Source organism: the organism of the source record quoted next, unplaced genomic scaffold (genome assembly GCF_019419815.1).
Source record: "Pyrus x bretschneideri cultivar Hongxiangsu unplaced genomic scaffold, Pyrus_bretschneideri_v1 Contig46, whole genome shotgun sequence".
NCBI classification, from domain to species: Eukaryota; Viridiplantae; Streptophyta; class Magnoliopsida; order Rosales; family Rosaceae; genus Pyrus; species Pyrus x bretschneideri.
This window is the reverse complement of record NW_025999783.1, coordinates 1,965,036-1,985,277: the sequence shown is the minus strand read 5'-3', so window position 1 is coordinate 1,985,277 and position 20,242 is coordinate 1,965,036. Positions and strand designations below refer to the sequence as shown.

Here is a 20,242-nt window from a genome sequence, read left to right as displayed (position 1 = left end):
TCCGATTTTGATGAATTTTTACAGCAACACTCCTTGACCCTATATGAATACAATGAATGAACACGATCTTCAATTTAAAATATTTGCACTAGTGGATACCACAAAATCTTATACATAATGAAAGTATAAATAAACTCCAAGTGTTAGTGAATCTTTTGTTCTGATGGGATACACATTCTGCGAAATTGGTTCCAACGATCCAACAATCAAACTTGTTTATATATGTTTCGAGATCGCATACGCCAAAAATCGCAAAAAAAAAATATTCAGAGATCAAGTAATGAGATAAAACTTTTCAATGATTATAAACGAAAAATCATGATTTAACAATTATTTTAACTATGATTTTGATGATTTTTTACATCTACACTCCTTGATCCTATATGAATACAATGAACTAATTCGATTGTCAATTTAAAATATTTACACAAGTGGATACCACAAAATCTTATATTATTCCACAAAGTCGTTGACTTTGTGCGACGAAGGTGTGCATTCGTCACGCAAAATAGCTTTGCGCGATGAATGCACACCTTTGTCACGCAAAGGATGTTTATGCAATAGGGCATGTGCGTCACACAAGATTTTGGCGCCAAATCAAGACTTTTACCACTTTTTTCCCAACAGCTTCGTCGAGTGAAGCTGTTTTGCGTGACGGTGGTCTTCGTCACGTGAAGTTCCATTGCACAAAATGCCTTTGCGTGACGTTTTGTTGTCACCGTTGCGCAACACATACTTTGCGCAACGCAATTTGCTCCATCGCACAAGTATGTTTTTGTACTAGTGGTATAATAGATTTTCTTTTTATGTACTTTTGAAAGCTTTAAAAGGTAAATTGTAACTAAGAAATCATAGATAAATCTTATTACGTGTCATATTTTGATTGAGTCGTAGTGCCATTAGACATTGTCCAGTGGTTCGTTGAGCTCCACACAAGTTTTTCTCGAATCCTACCCTTTATTTCTTTTAGTTTGTCCTTATTTTTTGTGATAACTAATTCCCCTGATTGTCCTTAATTAAATTAGTTTATTTTAGTGTTTGCTAGCTATTTTTTACTATGACATTATTGAAATCAAGTGGCTGCTTCAACAATAAGGTAGCAAACAGGTCTTTGCTAGAACCCTTTCAAACCTAATTGATAAACGAAATAATAATATTTTTCTTCAACGACCTCTAACTAATTACAACAATTAACCACAATGACATAACAACCACACCAGCAATTAAAAAATAATAATGATCTACCACATCATTGCCATGTCACAAGTACCCTAAACCGTAAAAATATATATATATATATATATATATATATATATATATCTGTGTGTGTCTGTTTCCGTTAAAATCATGAGAAAGCCTGTCAGCACTAGGGTTTGGGTTATGAAAGAGACAAATGCAAATTACCATAATTTTTTTTTTCTTTTTGATAAAGAAATTCATTAAAGGGAGAAAATTACGAATACAACCAGTTCCAATATAATCAAAGTTTAAAGCTAAGGGAGCAAATCAAGCTACCTAGGCTATAGCCCAAGGCAGCCCTTAACTTGGCTCCGCCAGTGAATAGATTCTAATTTATGTAATATTTCTAAGAGAAAATAATTTGTACTATTAAGTAATTTTAAGGTTTCTTTATTAGTTGATCCCGAAATCGATAGCTGACTAAAAATTATTCCTGGTTGTTCTTAGTTATTTGTTTCTTTTACTGCCTCATTAAAATAGCTACTATCTTTGTATTTAACCATTGAGATTTTCTAAAAATTCTTCAATTTGGTCTAGAATTGATGTAACTTGTTGCTCCGTTTGCAAAAGCTGATCTAAGAATCTATTTTTTTTTTTTTAACCAATAAACTATTTCTTTCAGACCATTCTATATAAGATAGGTAAATGGTAAAATTATTTACACTATTCATTTTAACTATAATCTATTATAGTCTTTCGTAATTTGTTTTGTGTTCCCTCGATGCTATCTATTCTGTTTTGTAGTTGAATTATTTGATTTTCAACCCTTTTTAATAAATCTCTAGTAAAAGTAAATGCATATAATTATCTAATTCCTGTCTTGTTGGTATATTACTAAACCTTTCTAAATTTCTATTCATCTTGTCCTTTCTTTAAATAATCCAAGTTTACAATCGTTCTTACGTCTGGGAAGATTTTATGCTTTTGTCTTCTAATAGTTTCTAAGTTGTTTGATATTTGAGTTTATTAACAGATGAACATCAATCACCGACTTTGAGAATTGAAGAAGAAAAGAGGATAAGAAGAAGCTTGTAGGAGAAGAAGACTTGAAAACTTTATATCTATTTTATTAATATTGAATGGATCAGAATTACAAAAAGAGGGAAAATGTCTTATATATCTACTTTAAAACTACTAGGCGTATCAAATAAGATAACATAAAAACTATGCTGATGTGGCAATTGCTGACATGTCACATATACTCAATACCCCCCCCTCAATCGTAACTGGGAAGTCCTAGTTTTAGATTGCCAGCATGTCGAAGGAAATCAGGACCATGTAATCCTTTAGTGAGAAGATCTGCAACTTGATCTTTGGTAGAAACATATTGAACTATCAAATCACCCCGTTGGACACGTTCACGAATGAAATGAAAATCTGTTTCTAAAAGTTTAATTCTGGAATGTTGCACTGGATTTAAACTAAGGGCAATTGCTGACTGATTGTCAGAATATAACAGAGGAGGATTAGGCAAAACAACACACAAATCCTTTAAAATCAACCTGAGCCAAGCAATATCAGTGGCTACATGAGCTAAGGCTTTGTATTCAGAGCTAAGGCTTTGTAATCAAAGTCGGTGATTGATGTTCATCTGTTAATATGGTATCTCAGAGCCTTTCTTGCTCGCGCAATTGATCTTGGACGGATTCCTGCTGCTCCGTTTCTCGAGGTTTTTCTTTGTTCTTCGCTGTTTCAAGAATTTGGTGAAGTTGATTTTCTGGGTAATTTTTTTTGGGAATCAGTTAATAGTCCTGTATGTTACAATCTTGATTTTTGTAATGATGAAGGCCGATGCCAAACTTGCTTCATTTGATGATGATAGTGATTTTGAATAGATAATAATTTGCTCTGAAGGCCGATGTCGTTTGATGAATTAAGGTCGATAACCATTGTGTTCATCAAGATCTAACAGTTTTGATTGAGGAATTTTACAATTGTAAGATTTTTGTAAAGTTTTTCATCTGGGTTATTTTGATTCCATCTAGGTCTTTTCTGTAATTGTCTGTTTCCTACCAAATCATGTCTGAATTAGTGAAGTTAGAGAGTCTTTTAAGGATGTTGACTATCAAACTGAATGATGATAATTTCATCAAATGGAACTTTCAGTTTTGTTTTGTACTTTGTTGGTATGGTTTGTTTGATCACTTCACTGGTGATTCTGTTTGCCCTCATAAATATGTTTTGACTCCTGAGTTAGGTATTACCAAAGAAATTAATACTGCCTACAGAGATCGGATTAAGGCCAATATGGCTTTGTTAAGTCTTCTCATTGCTACACTTAGTGATGATGCTATGGAGCATGTAGTTGGTTGTAAAACTTCTCATGAGGCTTGGGTTACATTACAAGATAGATATATGGATATCTCTAGTGCTAGTATTAATCATCTGAAGGCTGAGTTGCACACTATTTAGAAAGGTGGTGATAGTGTAGACAAGTATTTGTTGCGGTTGAAGGTCATTAAAGATAAACTTGTTGCTGCTGGTGAGAAAGTCTCAGATAATGATATTGTTATAGCGGCTTTGACCGGTCTTCCAACTGATTTTGACATGATCCAAATAGTAATTCTAGCAAGAGAAACACCAATCACACTGAAGGAATTTCGGGCACAATTATTAGGGGCTGAAAAGAATCTTGAAACTCGGATGCAGTCTCTTGTTCATACTATGGCTGCAATGTATGGTAATGCTGGTTTGCCTACATTTAATCCTATGACTAGTTCTTCTGGTGCTTCTAGTGCTTCAGGGTCTGCAGTTCAGTTTCCTCAAACTTATGGATATGGTTTTGTAGCTCCTGGTTCTTCCACTGTTGGGTTTTCTCAGTTTCCTAGTTTCTCACAACCTACTGGTTTTTCTCAGACTTCTAATGGGCATAATTTTCGCCCTCATGGAAATAATTTTCAACCTAATGGGAACACTTTTGGTGGTCAAGGCAATCGGTCTTATGGAAATACTATAGGCTATAAAGGCCGAGGTTTAGGTGATTTTAAACCCAAGTTTAATGGTTTTAAAAGTGGCAATGTTTGGTCTGGCAATACATCAAATAGGCAAGAGGTTATTCCAGAGTGTCAGATTTTCTTAAGGAAATGACATACTGCAGTCACTTGTTTGTATCGAAATGGCAATACTCAACCACCTTAGGAGTGTCAAATTTGTGGTAAACGGGGTCATATTGCAGTTAACTGTAGACACAGGGGAAACTTTTCCTTTCAAGGGGCTCCCCCACCTCCTTCTCTCAGTGCCAATTATGCTTATCAAGATTTAAGCCCTGTCTTTCAGTATCCTACTTCTGTGCATTCTACTGTATATCCTATTACTTATGGGCTTCAAGGCAACACTTCTACACAGTCTTATTCTTCAGGTTTTCACTAGCTCCTGCCTTTATGACTCAGGCTTCACAGTCTAATATGTTCTCTGAAATTCTAAGAGTTTCTATGTCGTCAAGTGTGCCTGATTTACCTACACAATCTGCTTCTGAGTGTGAGTGTTGGATAGTGGACAGTGGGGCTTCAGTTCATATGAGTCTTGATATTAATCTATTAGAATTTTTCGTTCCTTATAATGGAAATAAGAAGATTATTGTTGGGAATGGTACAGGTTTGGATGTTCAAAATATTGGCACTGTGACTATTCAAAGTCCAACTAATACTCTTTATCTTCGTAATGTTTTACAGGTTCCCATGTTGACCGTTAATCTTCTTTCTGTAACACAGTTGTGCAAAGATAACCACAGTTGGTTTATCTGTGATGTTTTAAACGTCTTTGTGCAGGATAAGGCCACAGGGGTGATACTTTACGGAGGACAGAGTAGCAATAATGAACTGTTTCGGATCCCTGTACATGTGTTTCCCAAGCTACTGACTCAAGGTGTTTTCTGTTCTTCTGCGTTATTGGGAAAAACTGTTAAGTCTTCATTGTGGCATCGTAGGTTGGGCCACCCTTCTAATGACATTCTAGCAGCTATGTTAAAGAATTCTTAGGTTTTAGTAGTTAGTGATGTAACTAGGCTTTGATACCATATTAACAGATGAACATCAATCACCGACTTTGAGAATTGAAGAAGAAAAGAGGATAAGAAGAAGCTTGTAGGAGAAGAAGACTTGAAAACTTTATATCTATTTTATTAATATTGAATGGATCAGAATTACAAAAAGAGGGAAAATGTCTTATATATCTACTTTAAAACTACTAGGCGTATCAAATAAGCTAACATAAAAACTATGCTGATGTGGCAATTGCTGACATGTCACATATACTCAATAGAGTTAACTGCTTAACTAAGTTTCTATTATTCTCATGAATTATTTTTTTTCTAAATATTCTTTTATTTCTCCATACTTCATTTCTTCCAATTTTTCTAGGATTCTTAGGTTTATACAGTTTATAAAATTTAATTGTGCGGATAAAATCTAATTATCTATTGTTACATTATGGGGTACATGAGATATATGAAAATAATATTGATGTTTTGATCTTGATATTGGACAATGGAGATTGCAATATTCTCTTTGTTTAAGATCTATAATATCTTCTGTTTTTTTTTTTTTTTATTAATTGTCAATTCTGATAAATCTAATTTCCTTTACACATCTATACATCTTTTCTAAGCTCTGATACCAATTTAAGCCAATATAAGGGAGACATACTTTCATTCTTGCTTTTGGCTAAAGAACTAGTACCTCTATGATTTGCCTTCATTTTCCTCCAACCCAAGCATCATTATCTCCCCTCTCGTCGAACTCTACTCTCTGGTTCGAGCACGTCTCCTCCATTTCTCATCTAGTTCGAGCAATCTTCACCAACTAAAGTAAATTTCCTTCTCACAACCTCTATTTCTGCTTATTAAAAAAAAACAAAAAAAAAATTGTTGGAAGATTGAAAGCCTGAACTGGATATTGGAAGGCTATGTGTGTTTTTGGGTTTATGGGTTTATGGGCTCATGAAAAGAGTACAATTATATCATGCTACGATGTATGAATAAATAATGGGATTATGGGTTCATGCGTTTTCTGGGTTTATAGGATTCTGTGTTTATGGGTTTAATTAAGCAATTTGGCACTAAAGTGGTCAAGAAGGCCACTAATATAAAAGAAAGCAGGATAGAAACTTTATGGGTTCATGAGAAAACTACAATTCTATCATGCTAAATAATTGGATCATGGGTTCATGTGTTTTCTGGGTTTATAGGATTCTGGGTTTATGGCTTTAATTTAAGCAACTTGATACTCAAGTGTTCAAGAAGGCCACTAATATAAAAGAAAGCAGGATAGAAACAGAACCAGTCTAAAATTTAGAATTCTTTATAGGTCCAAATTTGGGCCTACTTTCAAAATCCCACTTTTAATCTTTCTGTATAAACTTGTTCTTAGAGATAGGCATTTTGATGAGCCCAGAGACTTCGGTGAATAGGGTGCGATGGTGATGATGATGAAGAAGTATTATATGTAACAAATTGTTCAACAATTTAACAACCTAATTTAATTAATAATATATCCAACAACATGTCCTTTAATGTTATTGACACAGTTATAACAGTTTTATATAAAAGTTTACCAAACACTCTAACACTGTTTTTTAGCTAAAAGCACTTTCACCATTGTAATTTACCAAACACTTACCTGTTTTTTTTCACAGTTGTTTATTCTCGCAGCACAACAGAAGCAGGTTTAAAAAAGGCACATCAATCCCAATCTAGCCCCATACTAGTCCATTGTGAGGCTTAACCCACACCATCCCTTTAGTTAGATAATATTGTTTATTAAAAAAAAAAACAAGACATTTCTCTACTTCAGAAATTAAGGAGCAACATGCTTCACTACATGATGCTAAAAATAATTAATTGTGCGTTTAATAGTCATTTCAATTTCAGTTTTCACTTTTTGAAAAAATAAATCTTGTTTGGTAAATACATTCAGTTTAAAAAAAAAATGAAAAATTGATTACCAGAAAGTAAAAACTGATGGAAGGCTAAATTTTAAAAACTAAATTTTGAAAAGTAAAAAAAATAATGTTTTTATTTTTTAATAATTGAAAATAGTTACTATATAAAATTTTAGATTTAAAAAAAATATGAAAACAAAAATTGAAAACTCTGAAAATGAAATGGTTACTGAACATTCTCTTAATTATTTAAATTTTTTTACGAAAATGGAAGAACAAATTGGAGTGAGCTGGATCTAGCAGCAGAGCGACTACCCGGGAGCAGATTCCCCACCGGCGGGGGGATAGGAGATGGCCATCTCGAGGCACATCACGACCTATAGGCAACACCGACGAGACCTGGTAGGGTAACCCAATTGGGAGTTAGAAGATCCATAGTACCTGCAGCCCCACGGACTTCATATTCATCATTTTTGAAGGCGGGGGTGAAGGGAGATAGAAGGATCGGTGACGGACAAGACCCCTACACTCGCTAATGAGTAGCCCATCCTCATCATTATAACCTTCCCTTTCCCATGGCAAGCCCCCGTTTAGTTTTTTTTTCATGTTTTTTTTTTTTTTTTTTTTTTTTTTTTTTTTTTTTTTTTTTTGGTTTCTCTTTTTCTTGCCAATCCATCCATTTTTCTGTTTTTCTCACACCAAAACTTCTCGCGTTTGAACCAGTAATTTAGGACCATGACGTTCAGCTCCGCATGCGTTTCTTTGACAATGAAACCCCACGTGTCCATCCTTTCGACTTGTATGCATGCAGCCAAACTACCTCAGTGGAGGAACATGGAAAAAGTCAAGCAACTACCCTGAAACATCGCCATATAAGCTCCTCAATATCCACCAAATTGACATCCTAATGGTCATCTATATCGTGTGCCCATTTTGTGTACAGTGTATATATAATATAATAGAAGCTTACTTTGATAGATGATTGACGTGGTAGCAAAAATCTGTCCTCGTCAATTTTCACGAATTTATATCTACAAAATAATTAACACCTTATATCAAAAACCAAGATCTCAAGCTACCAAAGCCTCACACGCCCACAAGATGGGGAAGGGTTGGCCTATGGATCTCTAATGCCTAAGTCAGTATCTCTGAAAACAGTGAGTATGTTTAGGACTTGTATGAATAGCAAAAGCTTACCAAGATTTGGTGGAGATGGAGGTATTTATAGGAAGGAGTAGCTAGCCATAGGGATAGGGTTTTTGCTCCACAAATACCCCCAAACCTGCTAGGCTACAAGCAAAAAATGGCACTAGGTGTGGAAATCTCAAGCTGAATAGGTGAACAGATAGATGTTTCCCAAATTGATGTAGATCTTCCACTTTGACTTGGAGATAGAGTCCTCTAAGGAAGGGAAACCAATTGCCACCAAAGCCTATGTAAGCCTACCTTAAGCAGGGAGTTAAATAAATTTGAAGAACAATTTTATCCCAATAACAAAGAAAGAAAAAACTAGAGGATATTGTAAATCCATCCCCTAGTTTTCTTCTTTGTTTGCCCTTGTGAAGAGTTGATCGTCATTATTGTTCTTTTTATCGACGCCATACCAAAGTAAGAAAAAAATTAATTTTCTTTCTTCTTTATCTTTTTCGAGTCTCGAGGCTTGATGGAATGGCTCGACAGGGGCCGATGAGATGCTTGGGCAACCATGGGCCTACTGTACATGTAGGGCAGCTTGAGGGAGCTATTGTGGTTTGGCACAGCACGGCTGGCTAGCAAGGGCCAGAAGCTAGCTCTGTTCGGGCCGAGGGGAACGGCGTACTGAAGCGCAAAGCTGGGCGAGCCGCAAGGCTCAAGCCCATCTGTCTTCAAGCTTAGCACAGGTCAAACTGGTAAGCAAGAGGCAACCACACGTCCAAGCCTGCTTATTGGACCTTTAGTTGAGAAGAAATCATTTGGTTGCTCGTAGGACTATGCCGCTTCTAGAAAGTTTGACATCGAGTTGTCCAGCATTCGGGTCTGGAGATAGAGTGAAGTATCCAGCTGTGGTTAAGTCTAGATCGGCTTCTAAAAGGCTCACCACTACGAGGATTGGGGAGGAAAGTCTAATACTTAAAATAGTCGATTCAGCTGTTAAAGAGGTGTCAAAGCTTGTTTCTTCTGCTGCTACCATGTTTGTGCTGCTTGCTAAGAATGAGGGAACTACTTGAGTTTGATTTCTCAGCTGCAGTAGATAAAGTGGTTAAGGATAAAGCTACCAAGATTGGAGTTGTTGAAGATGAACTGTCAGATAAGCAAACTGTTGAGTGCGAAGAGCTGTATAGCCTAAGGTCATCCAAGCTGCTAATGAGTAGTCTGTTTTGTTTAGCATGTGTCAAATTTTGACGACATTCGTGCAAGTTTATCAATTTGCTAGAAATTTAATAAATTGTTTTCTTCGTTTTACTTCATCTTTGTTTTTCTTGAATCTACTTGCTTGAAGTGTCGTGCAAAATGTTTGGCCATGGACCATCAGCTAGGCACACTGCTTTGAAAAAAGCAGGTTATCCCACGAGTCACTATAGTCGTGAGGTTTGGCTTCTTGGAGCGTTGAGCTATTGAGTTCATCATGAGCTGTTGCCCCTGACCATGTGTTGCTTAAGTGTTTTGAGTCTTCGATCTTCTGAGTTATGGGACCTATATCTCAACATGATAAAGATCTACAGGACATGAAAATCATTAACCAATCATATGATAAGTGTGCAACTGCATGGAATTTTACAGGTAATGATTCAAAAGAATACTTTACACTTTATGTAACCAGTTCTGTAGGTTGTGTAGCAAGTATCACAACATTTTAGGAATCAACTGTAGTTACCCAAAGGGTTGTTCAACGCTCAGCAGTATTAAACCTTGTAGACTGCGTATCATGTCGGCAGTGGGTAAAGTTTTCCATGAACACTAAGATTGCTAACTACTCACATAAAAAATGTGTAGTTATCTAAATCTTCATGGGCAGAGGTCCTGCACTTATCGTCTCTTTTGGTATAGACTTTGGTTACCATAAAATTAAATCCTTCATTTGGCTAAGACTTGAAAAAGACTATTGTGGCTAATATCAGGATGACTAGTGCATGGACATTAATTTACCATCTCCCAACGGGTGAGCATTGTATACCCTTTAACGGGGTGTAAAGGGATTGGTTTACCCTCTCCCAATCAGAGAGCATACCTAGATGGGTGTCGGGGAATTAGTTTACCCTCTCACATTGGAAAGCAGACCTAGTTATGTCTCAAAAATTAGTTTACCCTCTCAACTTGGAGAGCATGAAAGCTGTTGTGAGCATGCAGTTAAGACAGGCTTATGAACGACTTCTTATATCTTCGTCGAAAATAGGAAAAGTGTATCAAACTCTGCTAGAAGGTAGAAACTGCAAGACATCTTAAATAATCCTTGCGAGGTTTTGTCCGTTGATCTATTTGAGTCTTCGAGCTTTAATATGGCTGGATAGGGTCTAGGTAGTGATGACGGAATGCAAGATTCGTCGTTTTGGAGCCTTCCTTGCGAGCAGGGGTGCAAACTTTTCTTAGGGACTAAGCCTCCGAACTGGAATTGCCATATTTTGGCCGTTTTGTTGTATCTGGAGATGATATGCTGCTAGTAGGCTGCAACACAAGTGATAATCTTCTTGCGTTCTTCCTCTGCCAAGTCTAGGTTTGTGGCCATCTCCTTTCTGTTTTGCTCAGGGCTTGGGAGAGTCTTTATAGTAAACAAAAAATATGCACATAATCAAATTATCACATAAAATCATAACAACTTTCAAATTTAGCGATTCTACTATAAGAACTCTCTCATTGGAGACAATATTCCTTATGGGACACAAATATCCTCTTTAAGTCTTTAGATAAGTACTCAAAGGTGGTGTTGGGAGTCCTTAAATAAGGACTCCAATTAGAGATGCCCTTAAGACTAAAAGGGAATCTTTGTGTCCCTAAATGAATATTGCCTCCAATGGGAGAGTCCTTATAGTAAAATCCCTAAATTTGAAGTTTTTATGATTTTATGTGATAATTTAATTAGGTGCACATTTTTTGTTTATGTTAACCTTTTTTTAAATAATTAAAAGCATTAATAGCATAAAGGCTTCAATCAACATTGGGGCCCCGTCTTTCACTCAAGATTATGTCTTTATACAGTACCTATATATCTGGTGTATACCTATACTTTAGGGATTCACTTTCAAATTTGTTGGAGATTCGTTTTATTCCTATTTTATACGGTGGTTGTCCCTATTTAGGGACTTCACTGGAGCTGCTCTTAGATTCTAAAGGTACCAAGAAACAAGATGTACCAGAAATCCAATGTACCATAACCATAAAACCAAATGGACTCATATTATAGGCAATCAAACATACCAATATAATCAAACGATCATACAATCAAACGTATCTCTTATAAAACTATAGGAAAATGTTTAATCAAATTCTTTAAAAAAAACATATGTTTAATCAACGTAATTGAAAAACAAGGCGCTCATATTAAAATGCCCCTTTCTTTTTTAGAATTATTATTCTTTTATTATAAATCATCCAAGAAACAAAAATTCATTTAAATCATAATAAATTATAAATTAATTAATTTTTAATAATAGATAAACTAAAACGAGCCATGTACCACACAAGTTAGCGTGGGACAAGGACACAAGAGGCTAGTGTTTATAATAAGAGTAATGTTAGGAAGATTAACCATCTAGACAAGGACACAAGTGGCTAGTGTTTATAATAAAAGTAATGTTAGGAAGATTAACTAATTAGACCAAGTTTTCTAAATTATATGATGTGTTTGATTAACGTGTTTATTTTCTATTAGTGACACATATCATAATTTGCAAATTTAATTTAAAAAGTTGATTACCTAGCATTATCTTTGTTTAAAGCGCTTCTAATTAAAACGCTTATTATTATTATTTTTGAACAAACGATATTATCTACACTGAAGGGAGAGGGGTTGACTTAGCTTCATAATGAGCTAGCAATAATGTGGTTCAAATTCACCTTTGTTAAAAATCTAACCTAAGACCTCTCACTAACAAGTGAAAATAAATATCACTAAATCATAGTAATAAGTCATAATTAAAACGCTTATTAACAAAAGTTTTATACAGAAACAATCGCAAACGGCTTTTCCCAGTTCAGGGTCTGGTAAGGCCCACGACAATCAGCCCAGTCCACGTAGACTCACTACTGCAACAACCATTTTTCCCACTTCAAAATCCAACCAAAGACATTTCCGTTCCTTTCCTTTCCCAGTTTGGCAACCAATCAAACTCCCTCATTTCTCCCTCGAATCTCACTCTCTCTCTTTTTTTGTATTTTTTGGCTTTCTTATTTATTTAAAAAATTAAATAAAAATGCGAAAGAAATCATCATCTTCTTCGTCCTCATCACTGCCGTCGCAATCGTTGTGGCGGAGATGGTGGAGATATCTTCACCCGCGGTATCACCTGAAGAGGTCGCAGCTGTTGCCACTCATCGTCCTCTCCTTCGTCGCCCTCACATGGCTGCTCTCTGCCCTCCAATCGCTCACCGGAGACCACCAGGTTCTTTTTTCATTTACTAACTGTTTAATTTATTTTCGGAATCATTTTATTTACTAGAATGCATGCAGCAATATGCATACATTTGAATCGAATTAACGAGTAATTTTGTGAAAAATGGAAAATGTGTGATTTCTTGGGTTTTTATTTGGATAGGTAGCGGTGTCGAGGTTGAATAAGGATCTCAAAACTTTAAAGAATCAGGTAAAGAGCAGTTGTAATATCTTCTAGAAGTTAAAGAGTGTCGTAGAATTGATTTGAATTCGGCATTGTGATTTTTGAGGGTCGTAATTTGGTTGAAAATTGAAAATCGCAGCTAGAGAGTGTGAAGAAGCATTTAAGAGGTTGGAGCATTGTTGAGGAAGATGATGATCCCCTCAATTTCGAACGGAGAAAGGCAGTTAAAGATGCTATGATTCATGCCTGGACTTATTACGAGATGTATGCATGGGGTCATGATGAACTCAAGGTATGCTTATTAGTAATGCTTCATGTACCACATTTACTAGCGTATTCTGCGGGTCCCTTGTGCTTTGCTTATTAGTGGATTGGAATACTGCAACTCTAACAACTTAGCACTCATTCTAAACAGCCACAGACAAGAAATTCCGTTGATAGTTTTGGCGGCCTTGGTGCCACTCTAGTGGATTCTCTTGATACATTGTATATAATGGGTCTTGACCAGCAATTCCAAAGAGCTAGAGAGTGAGTTTCTAATGGTTTTACTTTTTTTCGCCATAGATTGTAGTTTCTCCATATGCATGCCTGACATGTAACATAAATATGTAACTGTAAAAATACACATTTAGATTGTGAAAACCCAATTGTAATTTCAAATGGTTTTCTTGACTGGTTACTTTTTTCTCAACTAGTCTTAGCTGTAATATTGTATCAGTTATTTTGGTTAAGGCTCTACTTTATGGATTAGGTTTGTTTTGAGATGACTAATACTGTTGATCTTAAATAATTGCAGGTGGGTTGCAAACTCATTGAATTTCAACAAGAATTATGAGGCTAGTGTTTTTGAGACAACCATAAGGTTGCATTAGAAGGTTTAATTGTGTTTTTCATAATTACTATGTTACTTATTTCTTTTCTCACAAATTCCCGAATATTTCAGTCCATTTCTCCTGGTCATCTCCAGTGACTGACTCTTATTGTGGCTACTTTTGTTGATTATAGAGTTATAGGCGGACTTCTTAGCGCGTATGATCTCTCTGATGACTACATTTTCCTTGAAAAGGCAAGAGATATTGCAGATAGGTTGCTTCCTGCATGGAATACACCTTCCGGAATCCCCTATAACATAATAAACTTGATGTATGGGGATGCCAAGAACCCTCGGTGGACAGGGGTGAGTTCCATGCTTCTTTTTGTTTGTGATGGGTGTTCTTACACTGTTCTTCCCTGGCCATCGTTGGCTTTGTTCTGCCCCTTGACATTTTTACTTTTTAAGTCAAACCATCAAGTTGTTCATATTTATTTATCTTAAAAGTGTAGTTTCGATTATTAACAACTGAGTAAATTTACAAGATTAAAGAATGCTCAAGTAATAGTTCAGCTTTGTATATTATGCTGCCTCTTCCCAGGCTAAATGGGGATTCTATTGTGAGTTTGAACTATGAATTGATTTGATAGAGGGTATCAATGATTGTGTGCTTTGCTAATTAGACTGCTTATAGTTGAGCTGTGTTCTCCTGTGATCTCTACTCCTTTTATCCTCTACTCCTTTTATCACGAATTGTTAGACAAGTTAGAACTGTAAAACTTCATAGCAATATCTTTCTGTCAATAAAAAAAGACTATTATTATAAGTTCTAATGTGAAAAACTATTCTTTATATGAAATCAGTCTAATGCTTCATAATGAAAAACATGTTTTACACATTGTTTGATATATCTGCTGTACATCTTCTTAGGGGTGAGGGTGTATATTTTTAAGTTGATCTGCATTTCTTCATTACAAGGGCTAGTAAAAAGAAATAAATGTTTCAACCAGTGTTTCATGACTATATATGTGCTGTGTAAATTCCCTTAACTGTTCTAGCATGCTCTCTTTCTTATAGGACAGTAGAGAATTCTTTATGAGAAAAATTCCTGAACTTCTGTAATCTCTGAATTATTACATCTCCACTTGGCATTACGTAGATTGTGATGTCTGTGTTCAAGGGTTGCAACCAGTGTATGTTGCTATGTTGAAGTAGGCATCGAACTGGAATCGGTTAAGTATCTATTTACACCATCATACATTATCTTTCTTTGAATTTATATACTTCTTCTTGCTAGGGAAATAGTATTCTGGCAGATGCTGGTTCAGAGCAGCTTGAATTTATTGCTCTATCTCAAAGGACGAAAGATCCCAAGTACCAGCAGAAGGTGCTATTTAATGTTTTAACAATGTAGCTCAGAAATTAGTTATCTATGTGCCTATCTGATGAAAAGAATTATCAATACCATGGCATCATTGTTAATATTCCCATCTCAGTTTAATTTCTTTTGACTGCACAGAAATTGTAAATGACCGAGACATAAATCTTTGCTTCCCTTTCTCTATGAATTGTTTGCATGCTGATATCAGGTGGAATATGTCATCAAAGAGCTTCATAAAATATTCCCCACTGATGGATTGCTTCCCATATATATCAATCCTCTCACTGGAGAAACTTCATACTCAAAAATTACATTTGGTGCCATGGGTGATAGGTATGAAACTTAAACATCACTGTAATCTGTATTTGGTTAGTGCCATGGATGATAGGTATGACTTAAAATTAATGTTAAAGGAAGGCAATCACAGTTATGTTTCTAGTTCAAGCTAGTGCTTAGTTCCCCAACCTGCAGTCCTGAAACTGTATGTTGTGAATTAAATATAATAATTTGGACTATTATTTATATTCTACTTTATGACTTGAAATTGAATGATTATTGATAGAGGTTTCTATTAGCAACCTGAATACGAGCTATTGAAGGAAGTTTTGGGTTGCGAGGGAAAACCGTTCATTTTGAACAATTTTACTTGCTGAAATATATGAAATCACAGTATGGATTTTGTCTGCTAAAAGCTTCATATTAGAACACCATGACGGTTTTGTCAGTTTCAGATGTCATGATCTTTTAGAATTTTTTCGTGTTTCTTGTTTACAAATTGTTAGTAGATTAGAAATTTAAAATCCAATTCTTTAAATAAATAATATTGGCCTTGTATATCTGATCTTCTTCTACGTTTATTATTTTTGGATAAGAAACAAAAATTATATTGAAACTAGTGGAAATGTACAACGTATTGAAAGGAAACCCAATAGCCCATTATTTATCTGATTAATTGAAAAAATATATTTACCTGGAAACTTTAGGAGGGTTGATAATGTTATATCCACATGTATGGCTGGCCAATTGATTTGCAGAATGTCTTTTTGGATGCAGTTTTTATGAATATTTACTTAAGGCTTGGATACAAGGGAACAAAACTGAAGCAGTAAAGAACTACAGGTGAGAAGCTGTAGAACGTCAGTATGATGTAATTTTATAAATCATATTGACATAGTTCAGCACCCTGTTATCAACATTTCCCGTTAGTAATGGTGACGCATGTCACTCTTTTGCCTTTGCTCTTTCCTCATTTCTTATGATGATATGTTATGGCCTTTGTTAATGTAATCTAAGGCAGTTAGTTGAATATTTGTTGTGACAAAATCTTTGCCTATGAATACTGGAATTAGAGAAATGTGGGAGACGTCAATGAAAGGTCTGAAAAGCTTGATTCGGAGGACGACGCCATCCTCATTTGCATATATATGTGAGAAGACTGGAAACTCACTGTATGATAAGGTAGTGTGTTCATTATCAGATTATTGTTTGCCAAATACATTGTGAAAAAAAATTGAAGGGATGTGTCGCCTTTGTGTATGCAGATGGATGAGTTAGCTTGCTTTGCTCCTGGCATGTTAGCTTTAGGATCTTCTGGCTATGTCCCTGATGAAGCTGAAAAGTTTTTATCCCTTGCTGAAGAGGTACACACCAGAAAGTATTTGATGTCATGTTTAGCTAGAGCAGGCTTAGTGTAGCCTGTTATGCATGCAAGCTTCGAAGCACCCAAGGTTCTAAAAGGTGCTAGGCGGGCAGAGGCCTAGCATCTATGCGGGGCCTAGAGCCTAGGCGTCTAGGCCCAGGTGGTTTGTTTTTTTTTTTTTTTTTTTACCTTTAGCCAAATTTATTATACAATATATAAATAAATGTTTACTTATACATAAACAAATATATAATTTTATCGGAATTCATAAATTGCAAAATAGAATGACATACAGATTATAAAATACCAGAACATATTGAATACATGGGGAACAAACATATAATGAGTGTTCATCCAAGTATCCAAAAAGTCTCTTACAATTTGTAGAAAAAATAAAATGCAAAATGGAAGTTATCTATTTTCTGTCTAAGTGAGAGTCGCGACCTAAAGTAGTTTCGACGGGCTAGGCGAGTGCCTAGGCAGGTATAGGTGCCCTTTCTTATTTTTTAAACGTCTAGGGATTAATCGTGGCTGTGGCTAACCACCTAGCGCGTAGGCGGGGATTTTTAGAACACGAGAAGCACCTGATTAATAGTCATCCTATCACCCCAAAAACTGAAAATAAAAACCAAAAATATATTGAATTAAAAACTATAATGCAGTGTTCTAAAGACTGAAGCTCTTTCTTGTGCTCCACGGTTCTTATCGGTTAATAGAATAAGTTTTTGCCCTATCTTGCATAAACATTGTAAGAGGTATTGCTTATATTTGAGACTCGCACAAAGATTAAATTGAGTACTAAAGTTGAAATGTTTCTTTTAAAACAGTAATGGTTTGGGATCAGATGATAAGATACAAAACAAAACAGTAATTTAGTTTAATACTAAGAAGTCCATGAAAGGCTGTGTACATAGCAGAATCAACCTGAAACTTTTTTCATGGATTAGGGAGGGATTTTTCTATAGAAGCCCAGAGATGGGGATAAAATGTTCTCTAGTAGTGGACTGGAGATTCGAAGATTGGCAGCATAAACAGGAGAGTAAGTGTGCATCATTATCATACCTTGGTAAACTCCACTCTTATGTCTTGGAATTTGGATCATCAAGCATTACTGAAATTGGTCTTACTTTTGTCTGAGAGTTAGAATAAAAGATTCCATTTCGGAATGAAGTCAAACACTGAACACCGAAGTTTCAGTATCTACTATCTATTAACCACCCAGACTAGACAACCTGCTTTCAGATTGTAAGCAAACAGAGTTTCGCAGCTTCTCAGCCTATGCTTCAAGTTTGGATCATTAAATGTCAAACGATTATTTTATCACATATGAAATAGCTAATCTCGTGAATAACTAATTTTTTATGTAGCTTGCATGGACATGTTATAACTTCTACCAGAGGACTCGTACAAAATTGGCTGGAGAGAACTATTTCTTCCCAGCTGGACAGGTTTTATACTTCCATTCTTTTACTTTCCAGATGTCATAGATAATTATAACTTGATATCAGAAAATTTATGCAGGACATGACTGTTGGAACATCGTGGAGCATTTTGAGGCCAGAGACAATTGAGTCACTGTTTTACCTATGGCGTTTCACTGGGAACAAAACTTACCAAGAATGGGGTTGGAATATTTTCCAAGCGTTTGAAAACAACTCTAGAGTAGATTCAGGATACAGTGGGCTGAAAGATGTAAGAACATGTTATTAAATGTTTTTTTATGTTATTTTCTCTTTGAATTTTGAGGTAGGTACAATAGCGCAAACACGCACACACTTGGAGTCATGGCTCACGTGATGAATCATTTTCATCATCTTGTGACAACATTATTTTCGTTTTGAAAACTTTATTCAGTTGCCTCCCACTGCATCCCCACTGTGCTCGTACAGAAACAAATTAAAGTTGAACCCCTTGCTACTCTTCACTCCCATGGCATTAAGTGTATATATGTGCACTGTGGGTGCTATCGACTCTGAGGTTAGGTGTAAAGTTTTGGGTTGCATGCTCGAATTTGAGATTGCAATTTCTCAGGCCGGTCAGTTTGAATGAGGTTTCCACACCTGACATGTCATCGTTTTTAGTATTTAAGCTTAGGCAGCAACTAGCTTCACCGTATCCCTATTGAGAGGTTATTGGAACCAGGGACATTCTTGGGGCAGGTCAGGTTATATAAAATTGTTAGGGGTCCATGCCTATCTTGATCCATATAGAGAGCATTCCACACTTGAAGACTTGCTTTAATGTAATCATCTTTCTTTCAACTGTCAACAAAGAACCTGCTTAGAGATCACTAGATATGCACGTTGTTTTTCTTCTCCAAAGAACAGTCTGCTATTATTTGGTGTTAAATATCATGGGTTTACGGTAGGATTGAAATATCAACCGAATACAGTGCTGCGACTGGGTTTTAAATCAGTTGGCCGTGGCATATATCTTGATGTGGTTCCAAAATGAGTAGCCAAGTTGTTTAATTGGGAGGTTCTCCTAATATGTCTATGTTTGAATACTTGAATACATCAATATTTGGCTGAAGTCTTTTATTCAATTTTTCTCAGGTGAGTACAGGCGAGAAAGATGATATGATGCAGAGCTTCTTCCTTGCAGAAACGCTCAAGTATCTCTATCTCCTATTCTCGCCTCCATCATTCATCTCTTTGGATGAATGGGTATTCAACACAGAAGCACACCCTCTAAGGATCATGGATCGACATGCTAGTGGAGAGAGTGATAGTACAACTGAACAAGACAGATTACCTGAAACATTCCAAGGCAGGAAAGGACGGTCAGGATCTACTTAGTTCCCATACTTAATAAACTTCAAGTCCTTCAGGGTCCCCCTTTCAACCATATATAACGTCCCGGCCATATTCAACTGTGTTTGGGTATTCAACAGCATTAGTTGCTTGAACTTGATACTGAAGGCAGTCGAGCAAGTCAATTGTGAGAGGTGACGGTGAAATGGCTGTGCTGGAAACAGATGGGGACCGTCTTTCTGTTGCTGCTTGGTATGTAACAATAGATTGGAAATATTAGGATGGATTCAAATTCTCTGTATTTTTCTCTGCTGACAATGTGCTATGGCCAAGGCACATGATGTTATTCCAGCCTTGAATCTCTTTCCCATATAAACCCTAAATATATCCTCCTACCGTACATTTAAACGATCTTGTTTTGGCCATAAGCATTGTATCTTCGGAGAAAATTTGAATTGAAGGTCCTATTTCTGTTAGAATTTTGTACAAACATTTCTGTAGTAGCAGAGATCTACATCTCAGGATCAGAAATTTATAAGGATGTCATGTAATAAACATCCGGTTAACTACATTGTATGCTGAATCAAGTATGAGCAAACATTATCGGGAGGGGCAAGAGTTCAAATCCGGAACGCACTGAGTTGATAATCAACCACTTGCATACCACAGGAGCCAAAAAGTGTACAATTATTATTATATGATCTGAAAGACATTCAATATAGGAAGGAGGAACAATCTGAAAAGGAATGATGTACGAAGTACTTCAGAGGAGATTTTCTGGACCCTCTAAAA

The 20,242-nt window shown here is 35.9% G+C and overlaps 2 protein-coding genes across 8 annotated transcripts; both read left to right on the top strand.

The window, feature by feature from the left end:
• The first annotated feature begins 3,258 nt into the window (after positions 1-3,258).
• Positions 3,259-5,216, top strand: LOC125469834. The gene is made up of 5 exons (XM_048567786.1): positions 3,259-3,540; positions 3,652-4,303; positions 4,415-4,539; positions 4,629-4,910; positions 5,007-5,216. Exons 1-5 carry the CDS (start codon positions 3,259-3,261, stop codon positions 5,214-5,216), a joined length of 1,551 nt encoding a protein of 516 aa, XP_048423743.1.
• A 7,178-nt stretch (positions 5,217-12,394) lies between these two features.
• On the top strand, positions 12,395-20,033 carry LOC103939709 (mannosyl-oligosaccharide 1,2-alpha-mannosidase MNS1). Of its 7 annotated transcripts, none has more exons than XR_007252135.1 (15): positions 12,395-12,692; positions 12,846-12,893; positions 13,006-13,158; positions 13,282-13,394; positions 13,663-13,728; positions 13,872-14,043; positions 14,975-15,064; positions 15,267-15,391; positions 16,112-16,177; positions 16,408-16,516; positions 16,600-16,698; positions 17,645-17,736; positions 17,842-17,942; positions 18,065-18,145; positions 18,219-18,279. XR_007252135.1 is itself a non-coding variant. In XM_009349817.3 (14 exons), the coding sequence occupies exons 1-14, from the start codon at positions 12,504-12,506 to the stop codon at positions 19,493-19,495; spliced, it is 1,725 nt and encodes a 574-aa protein (XP_009348092.2). In that variant the 5' UTR covers positions 12,395-12,503; the 3' UTR covers positions 19,496-20,033. The 7 variants fall into 7 exon arrangements, 2 of the variants coding, with proteins under 2 accessions (XP_009348092.2, XP_048423813.1); XR_007252134.1 differs by having other exon boundaries at positions 17,838-17,942; XR_007252132.1 differs by lacking the exons at positions 17,645-17,736; positions 17,842-17,942 and adding an exon at positions 19,253-19,392 and having other exon boundaries at positions 18,206-18,389.
• The last annotated feature ends 209 nt before the right edge of the window (positions 20,034-20,242 follow it).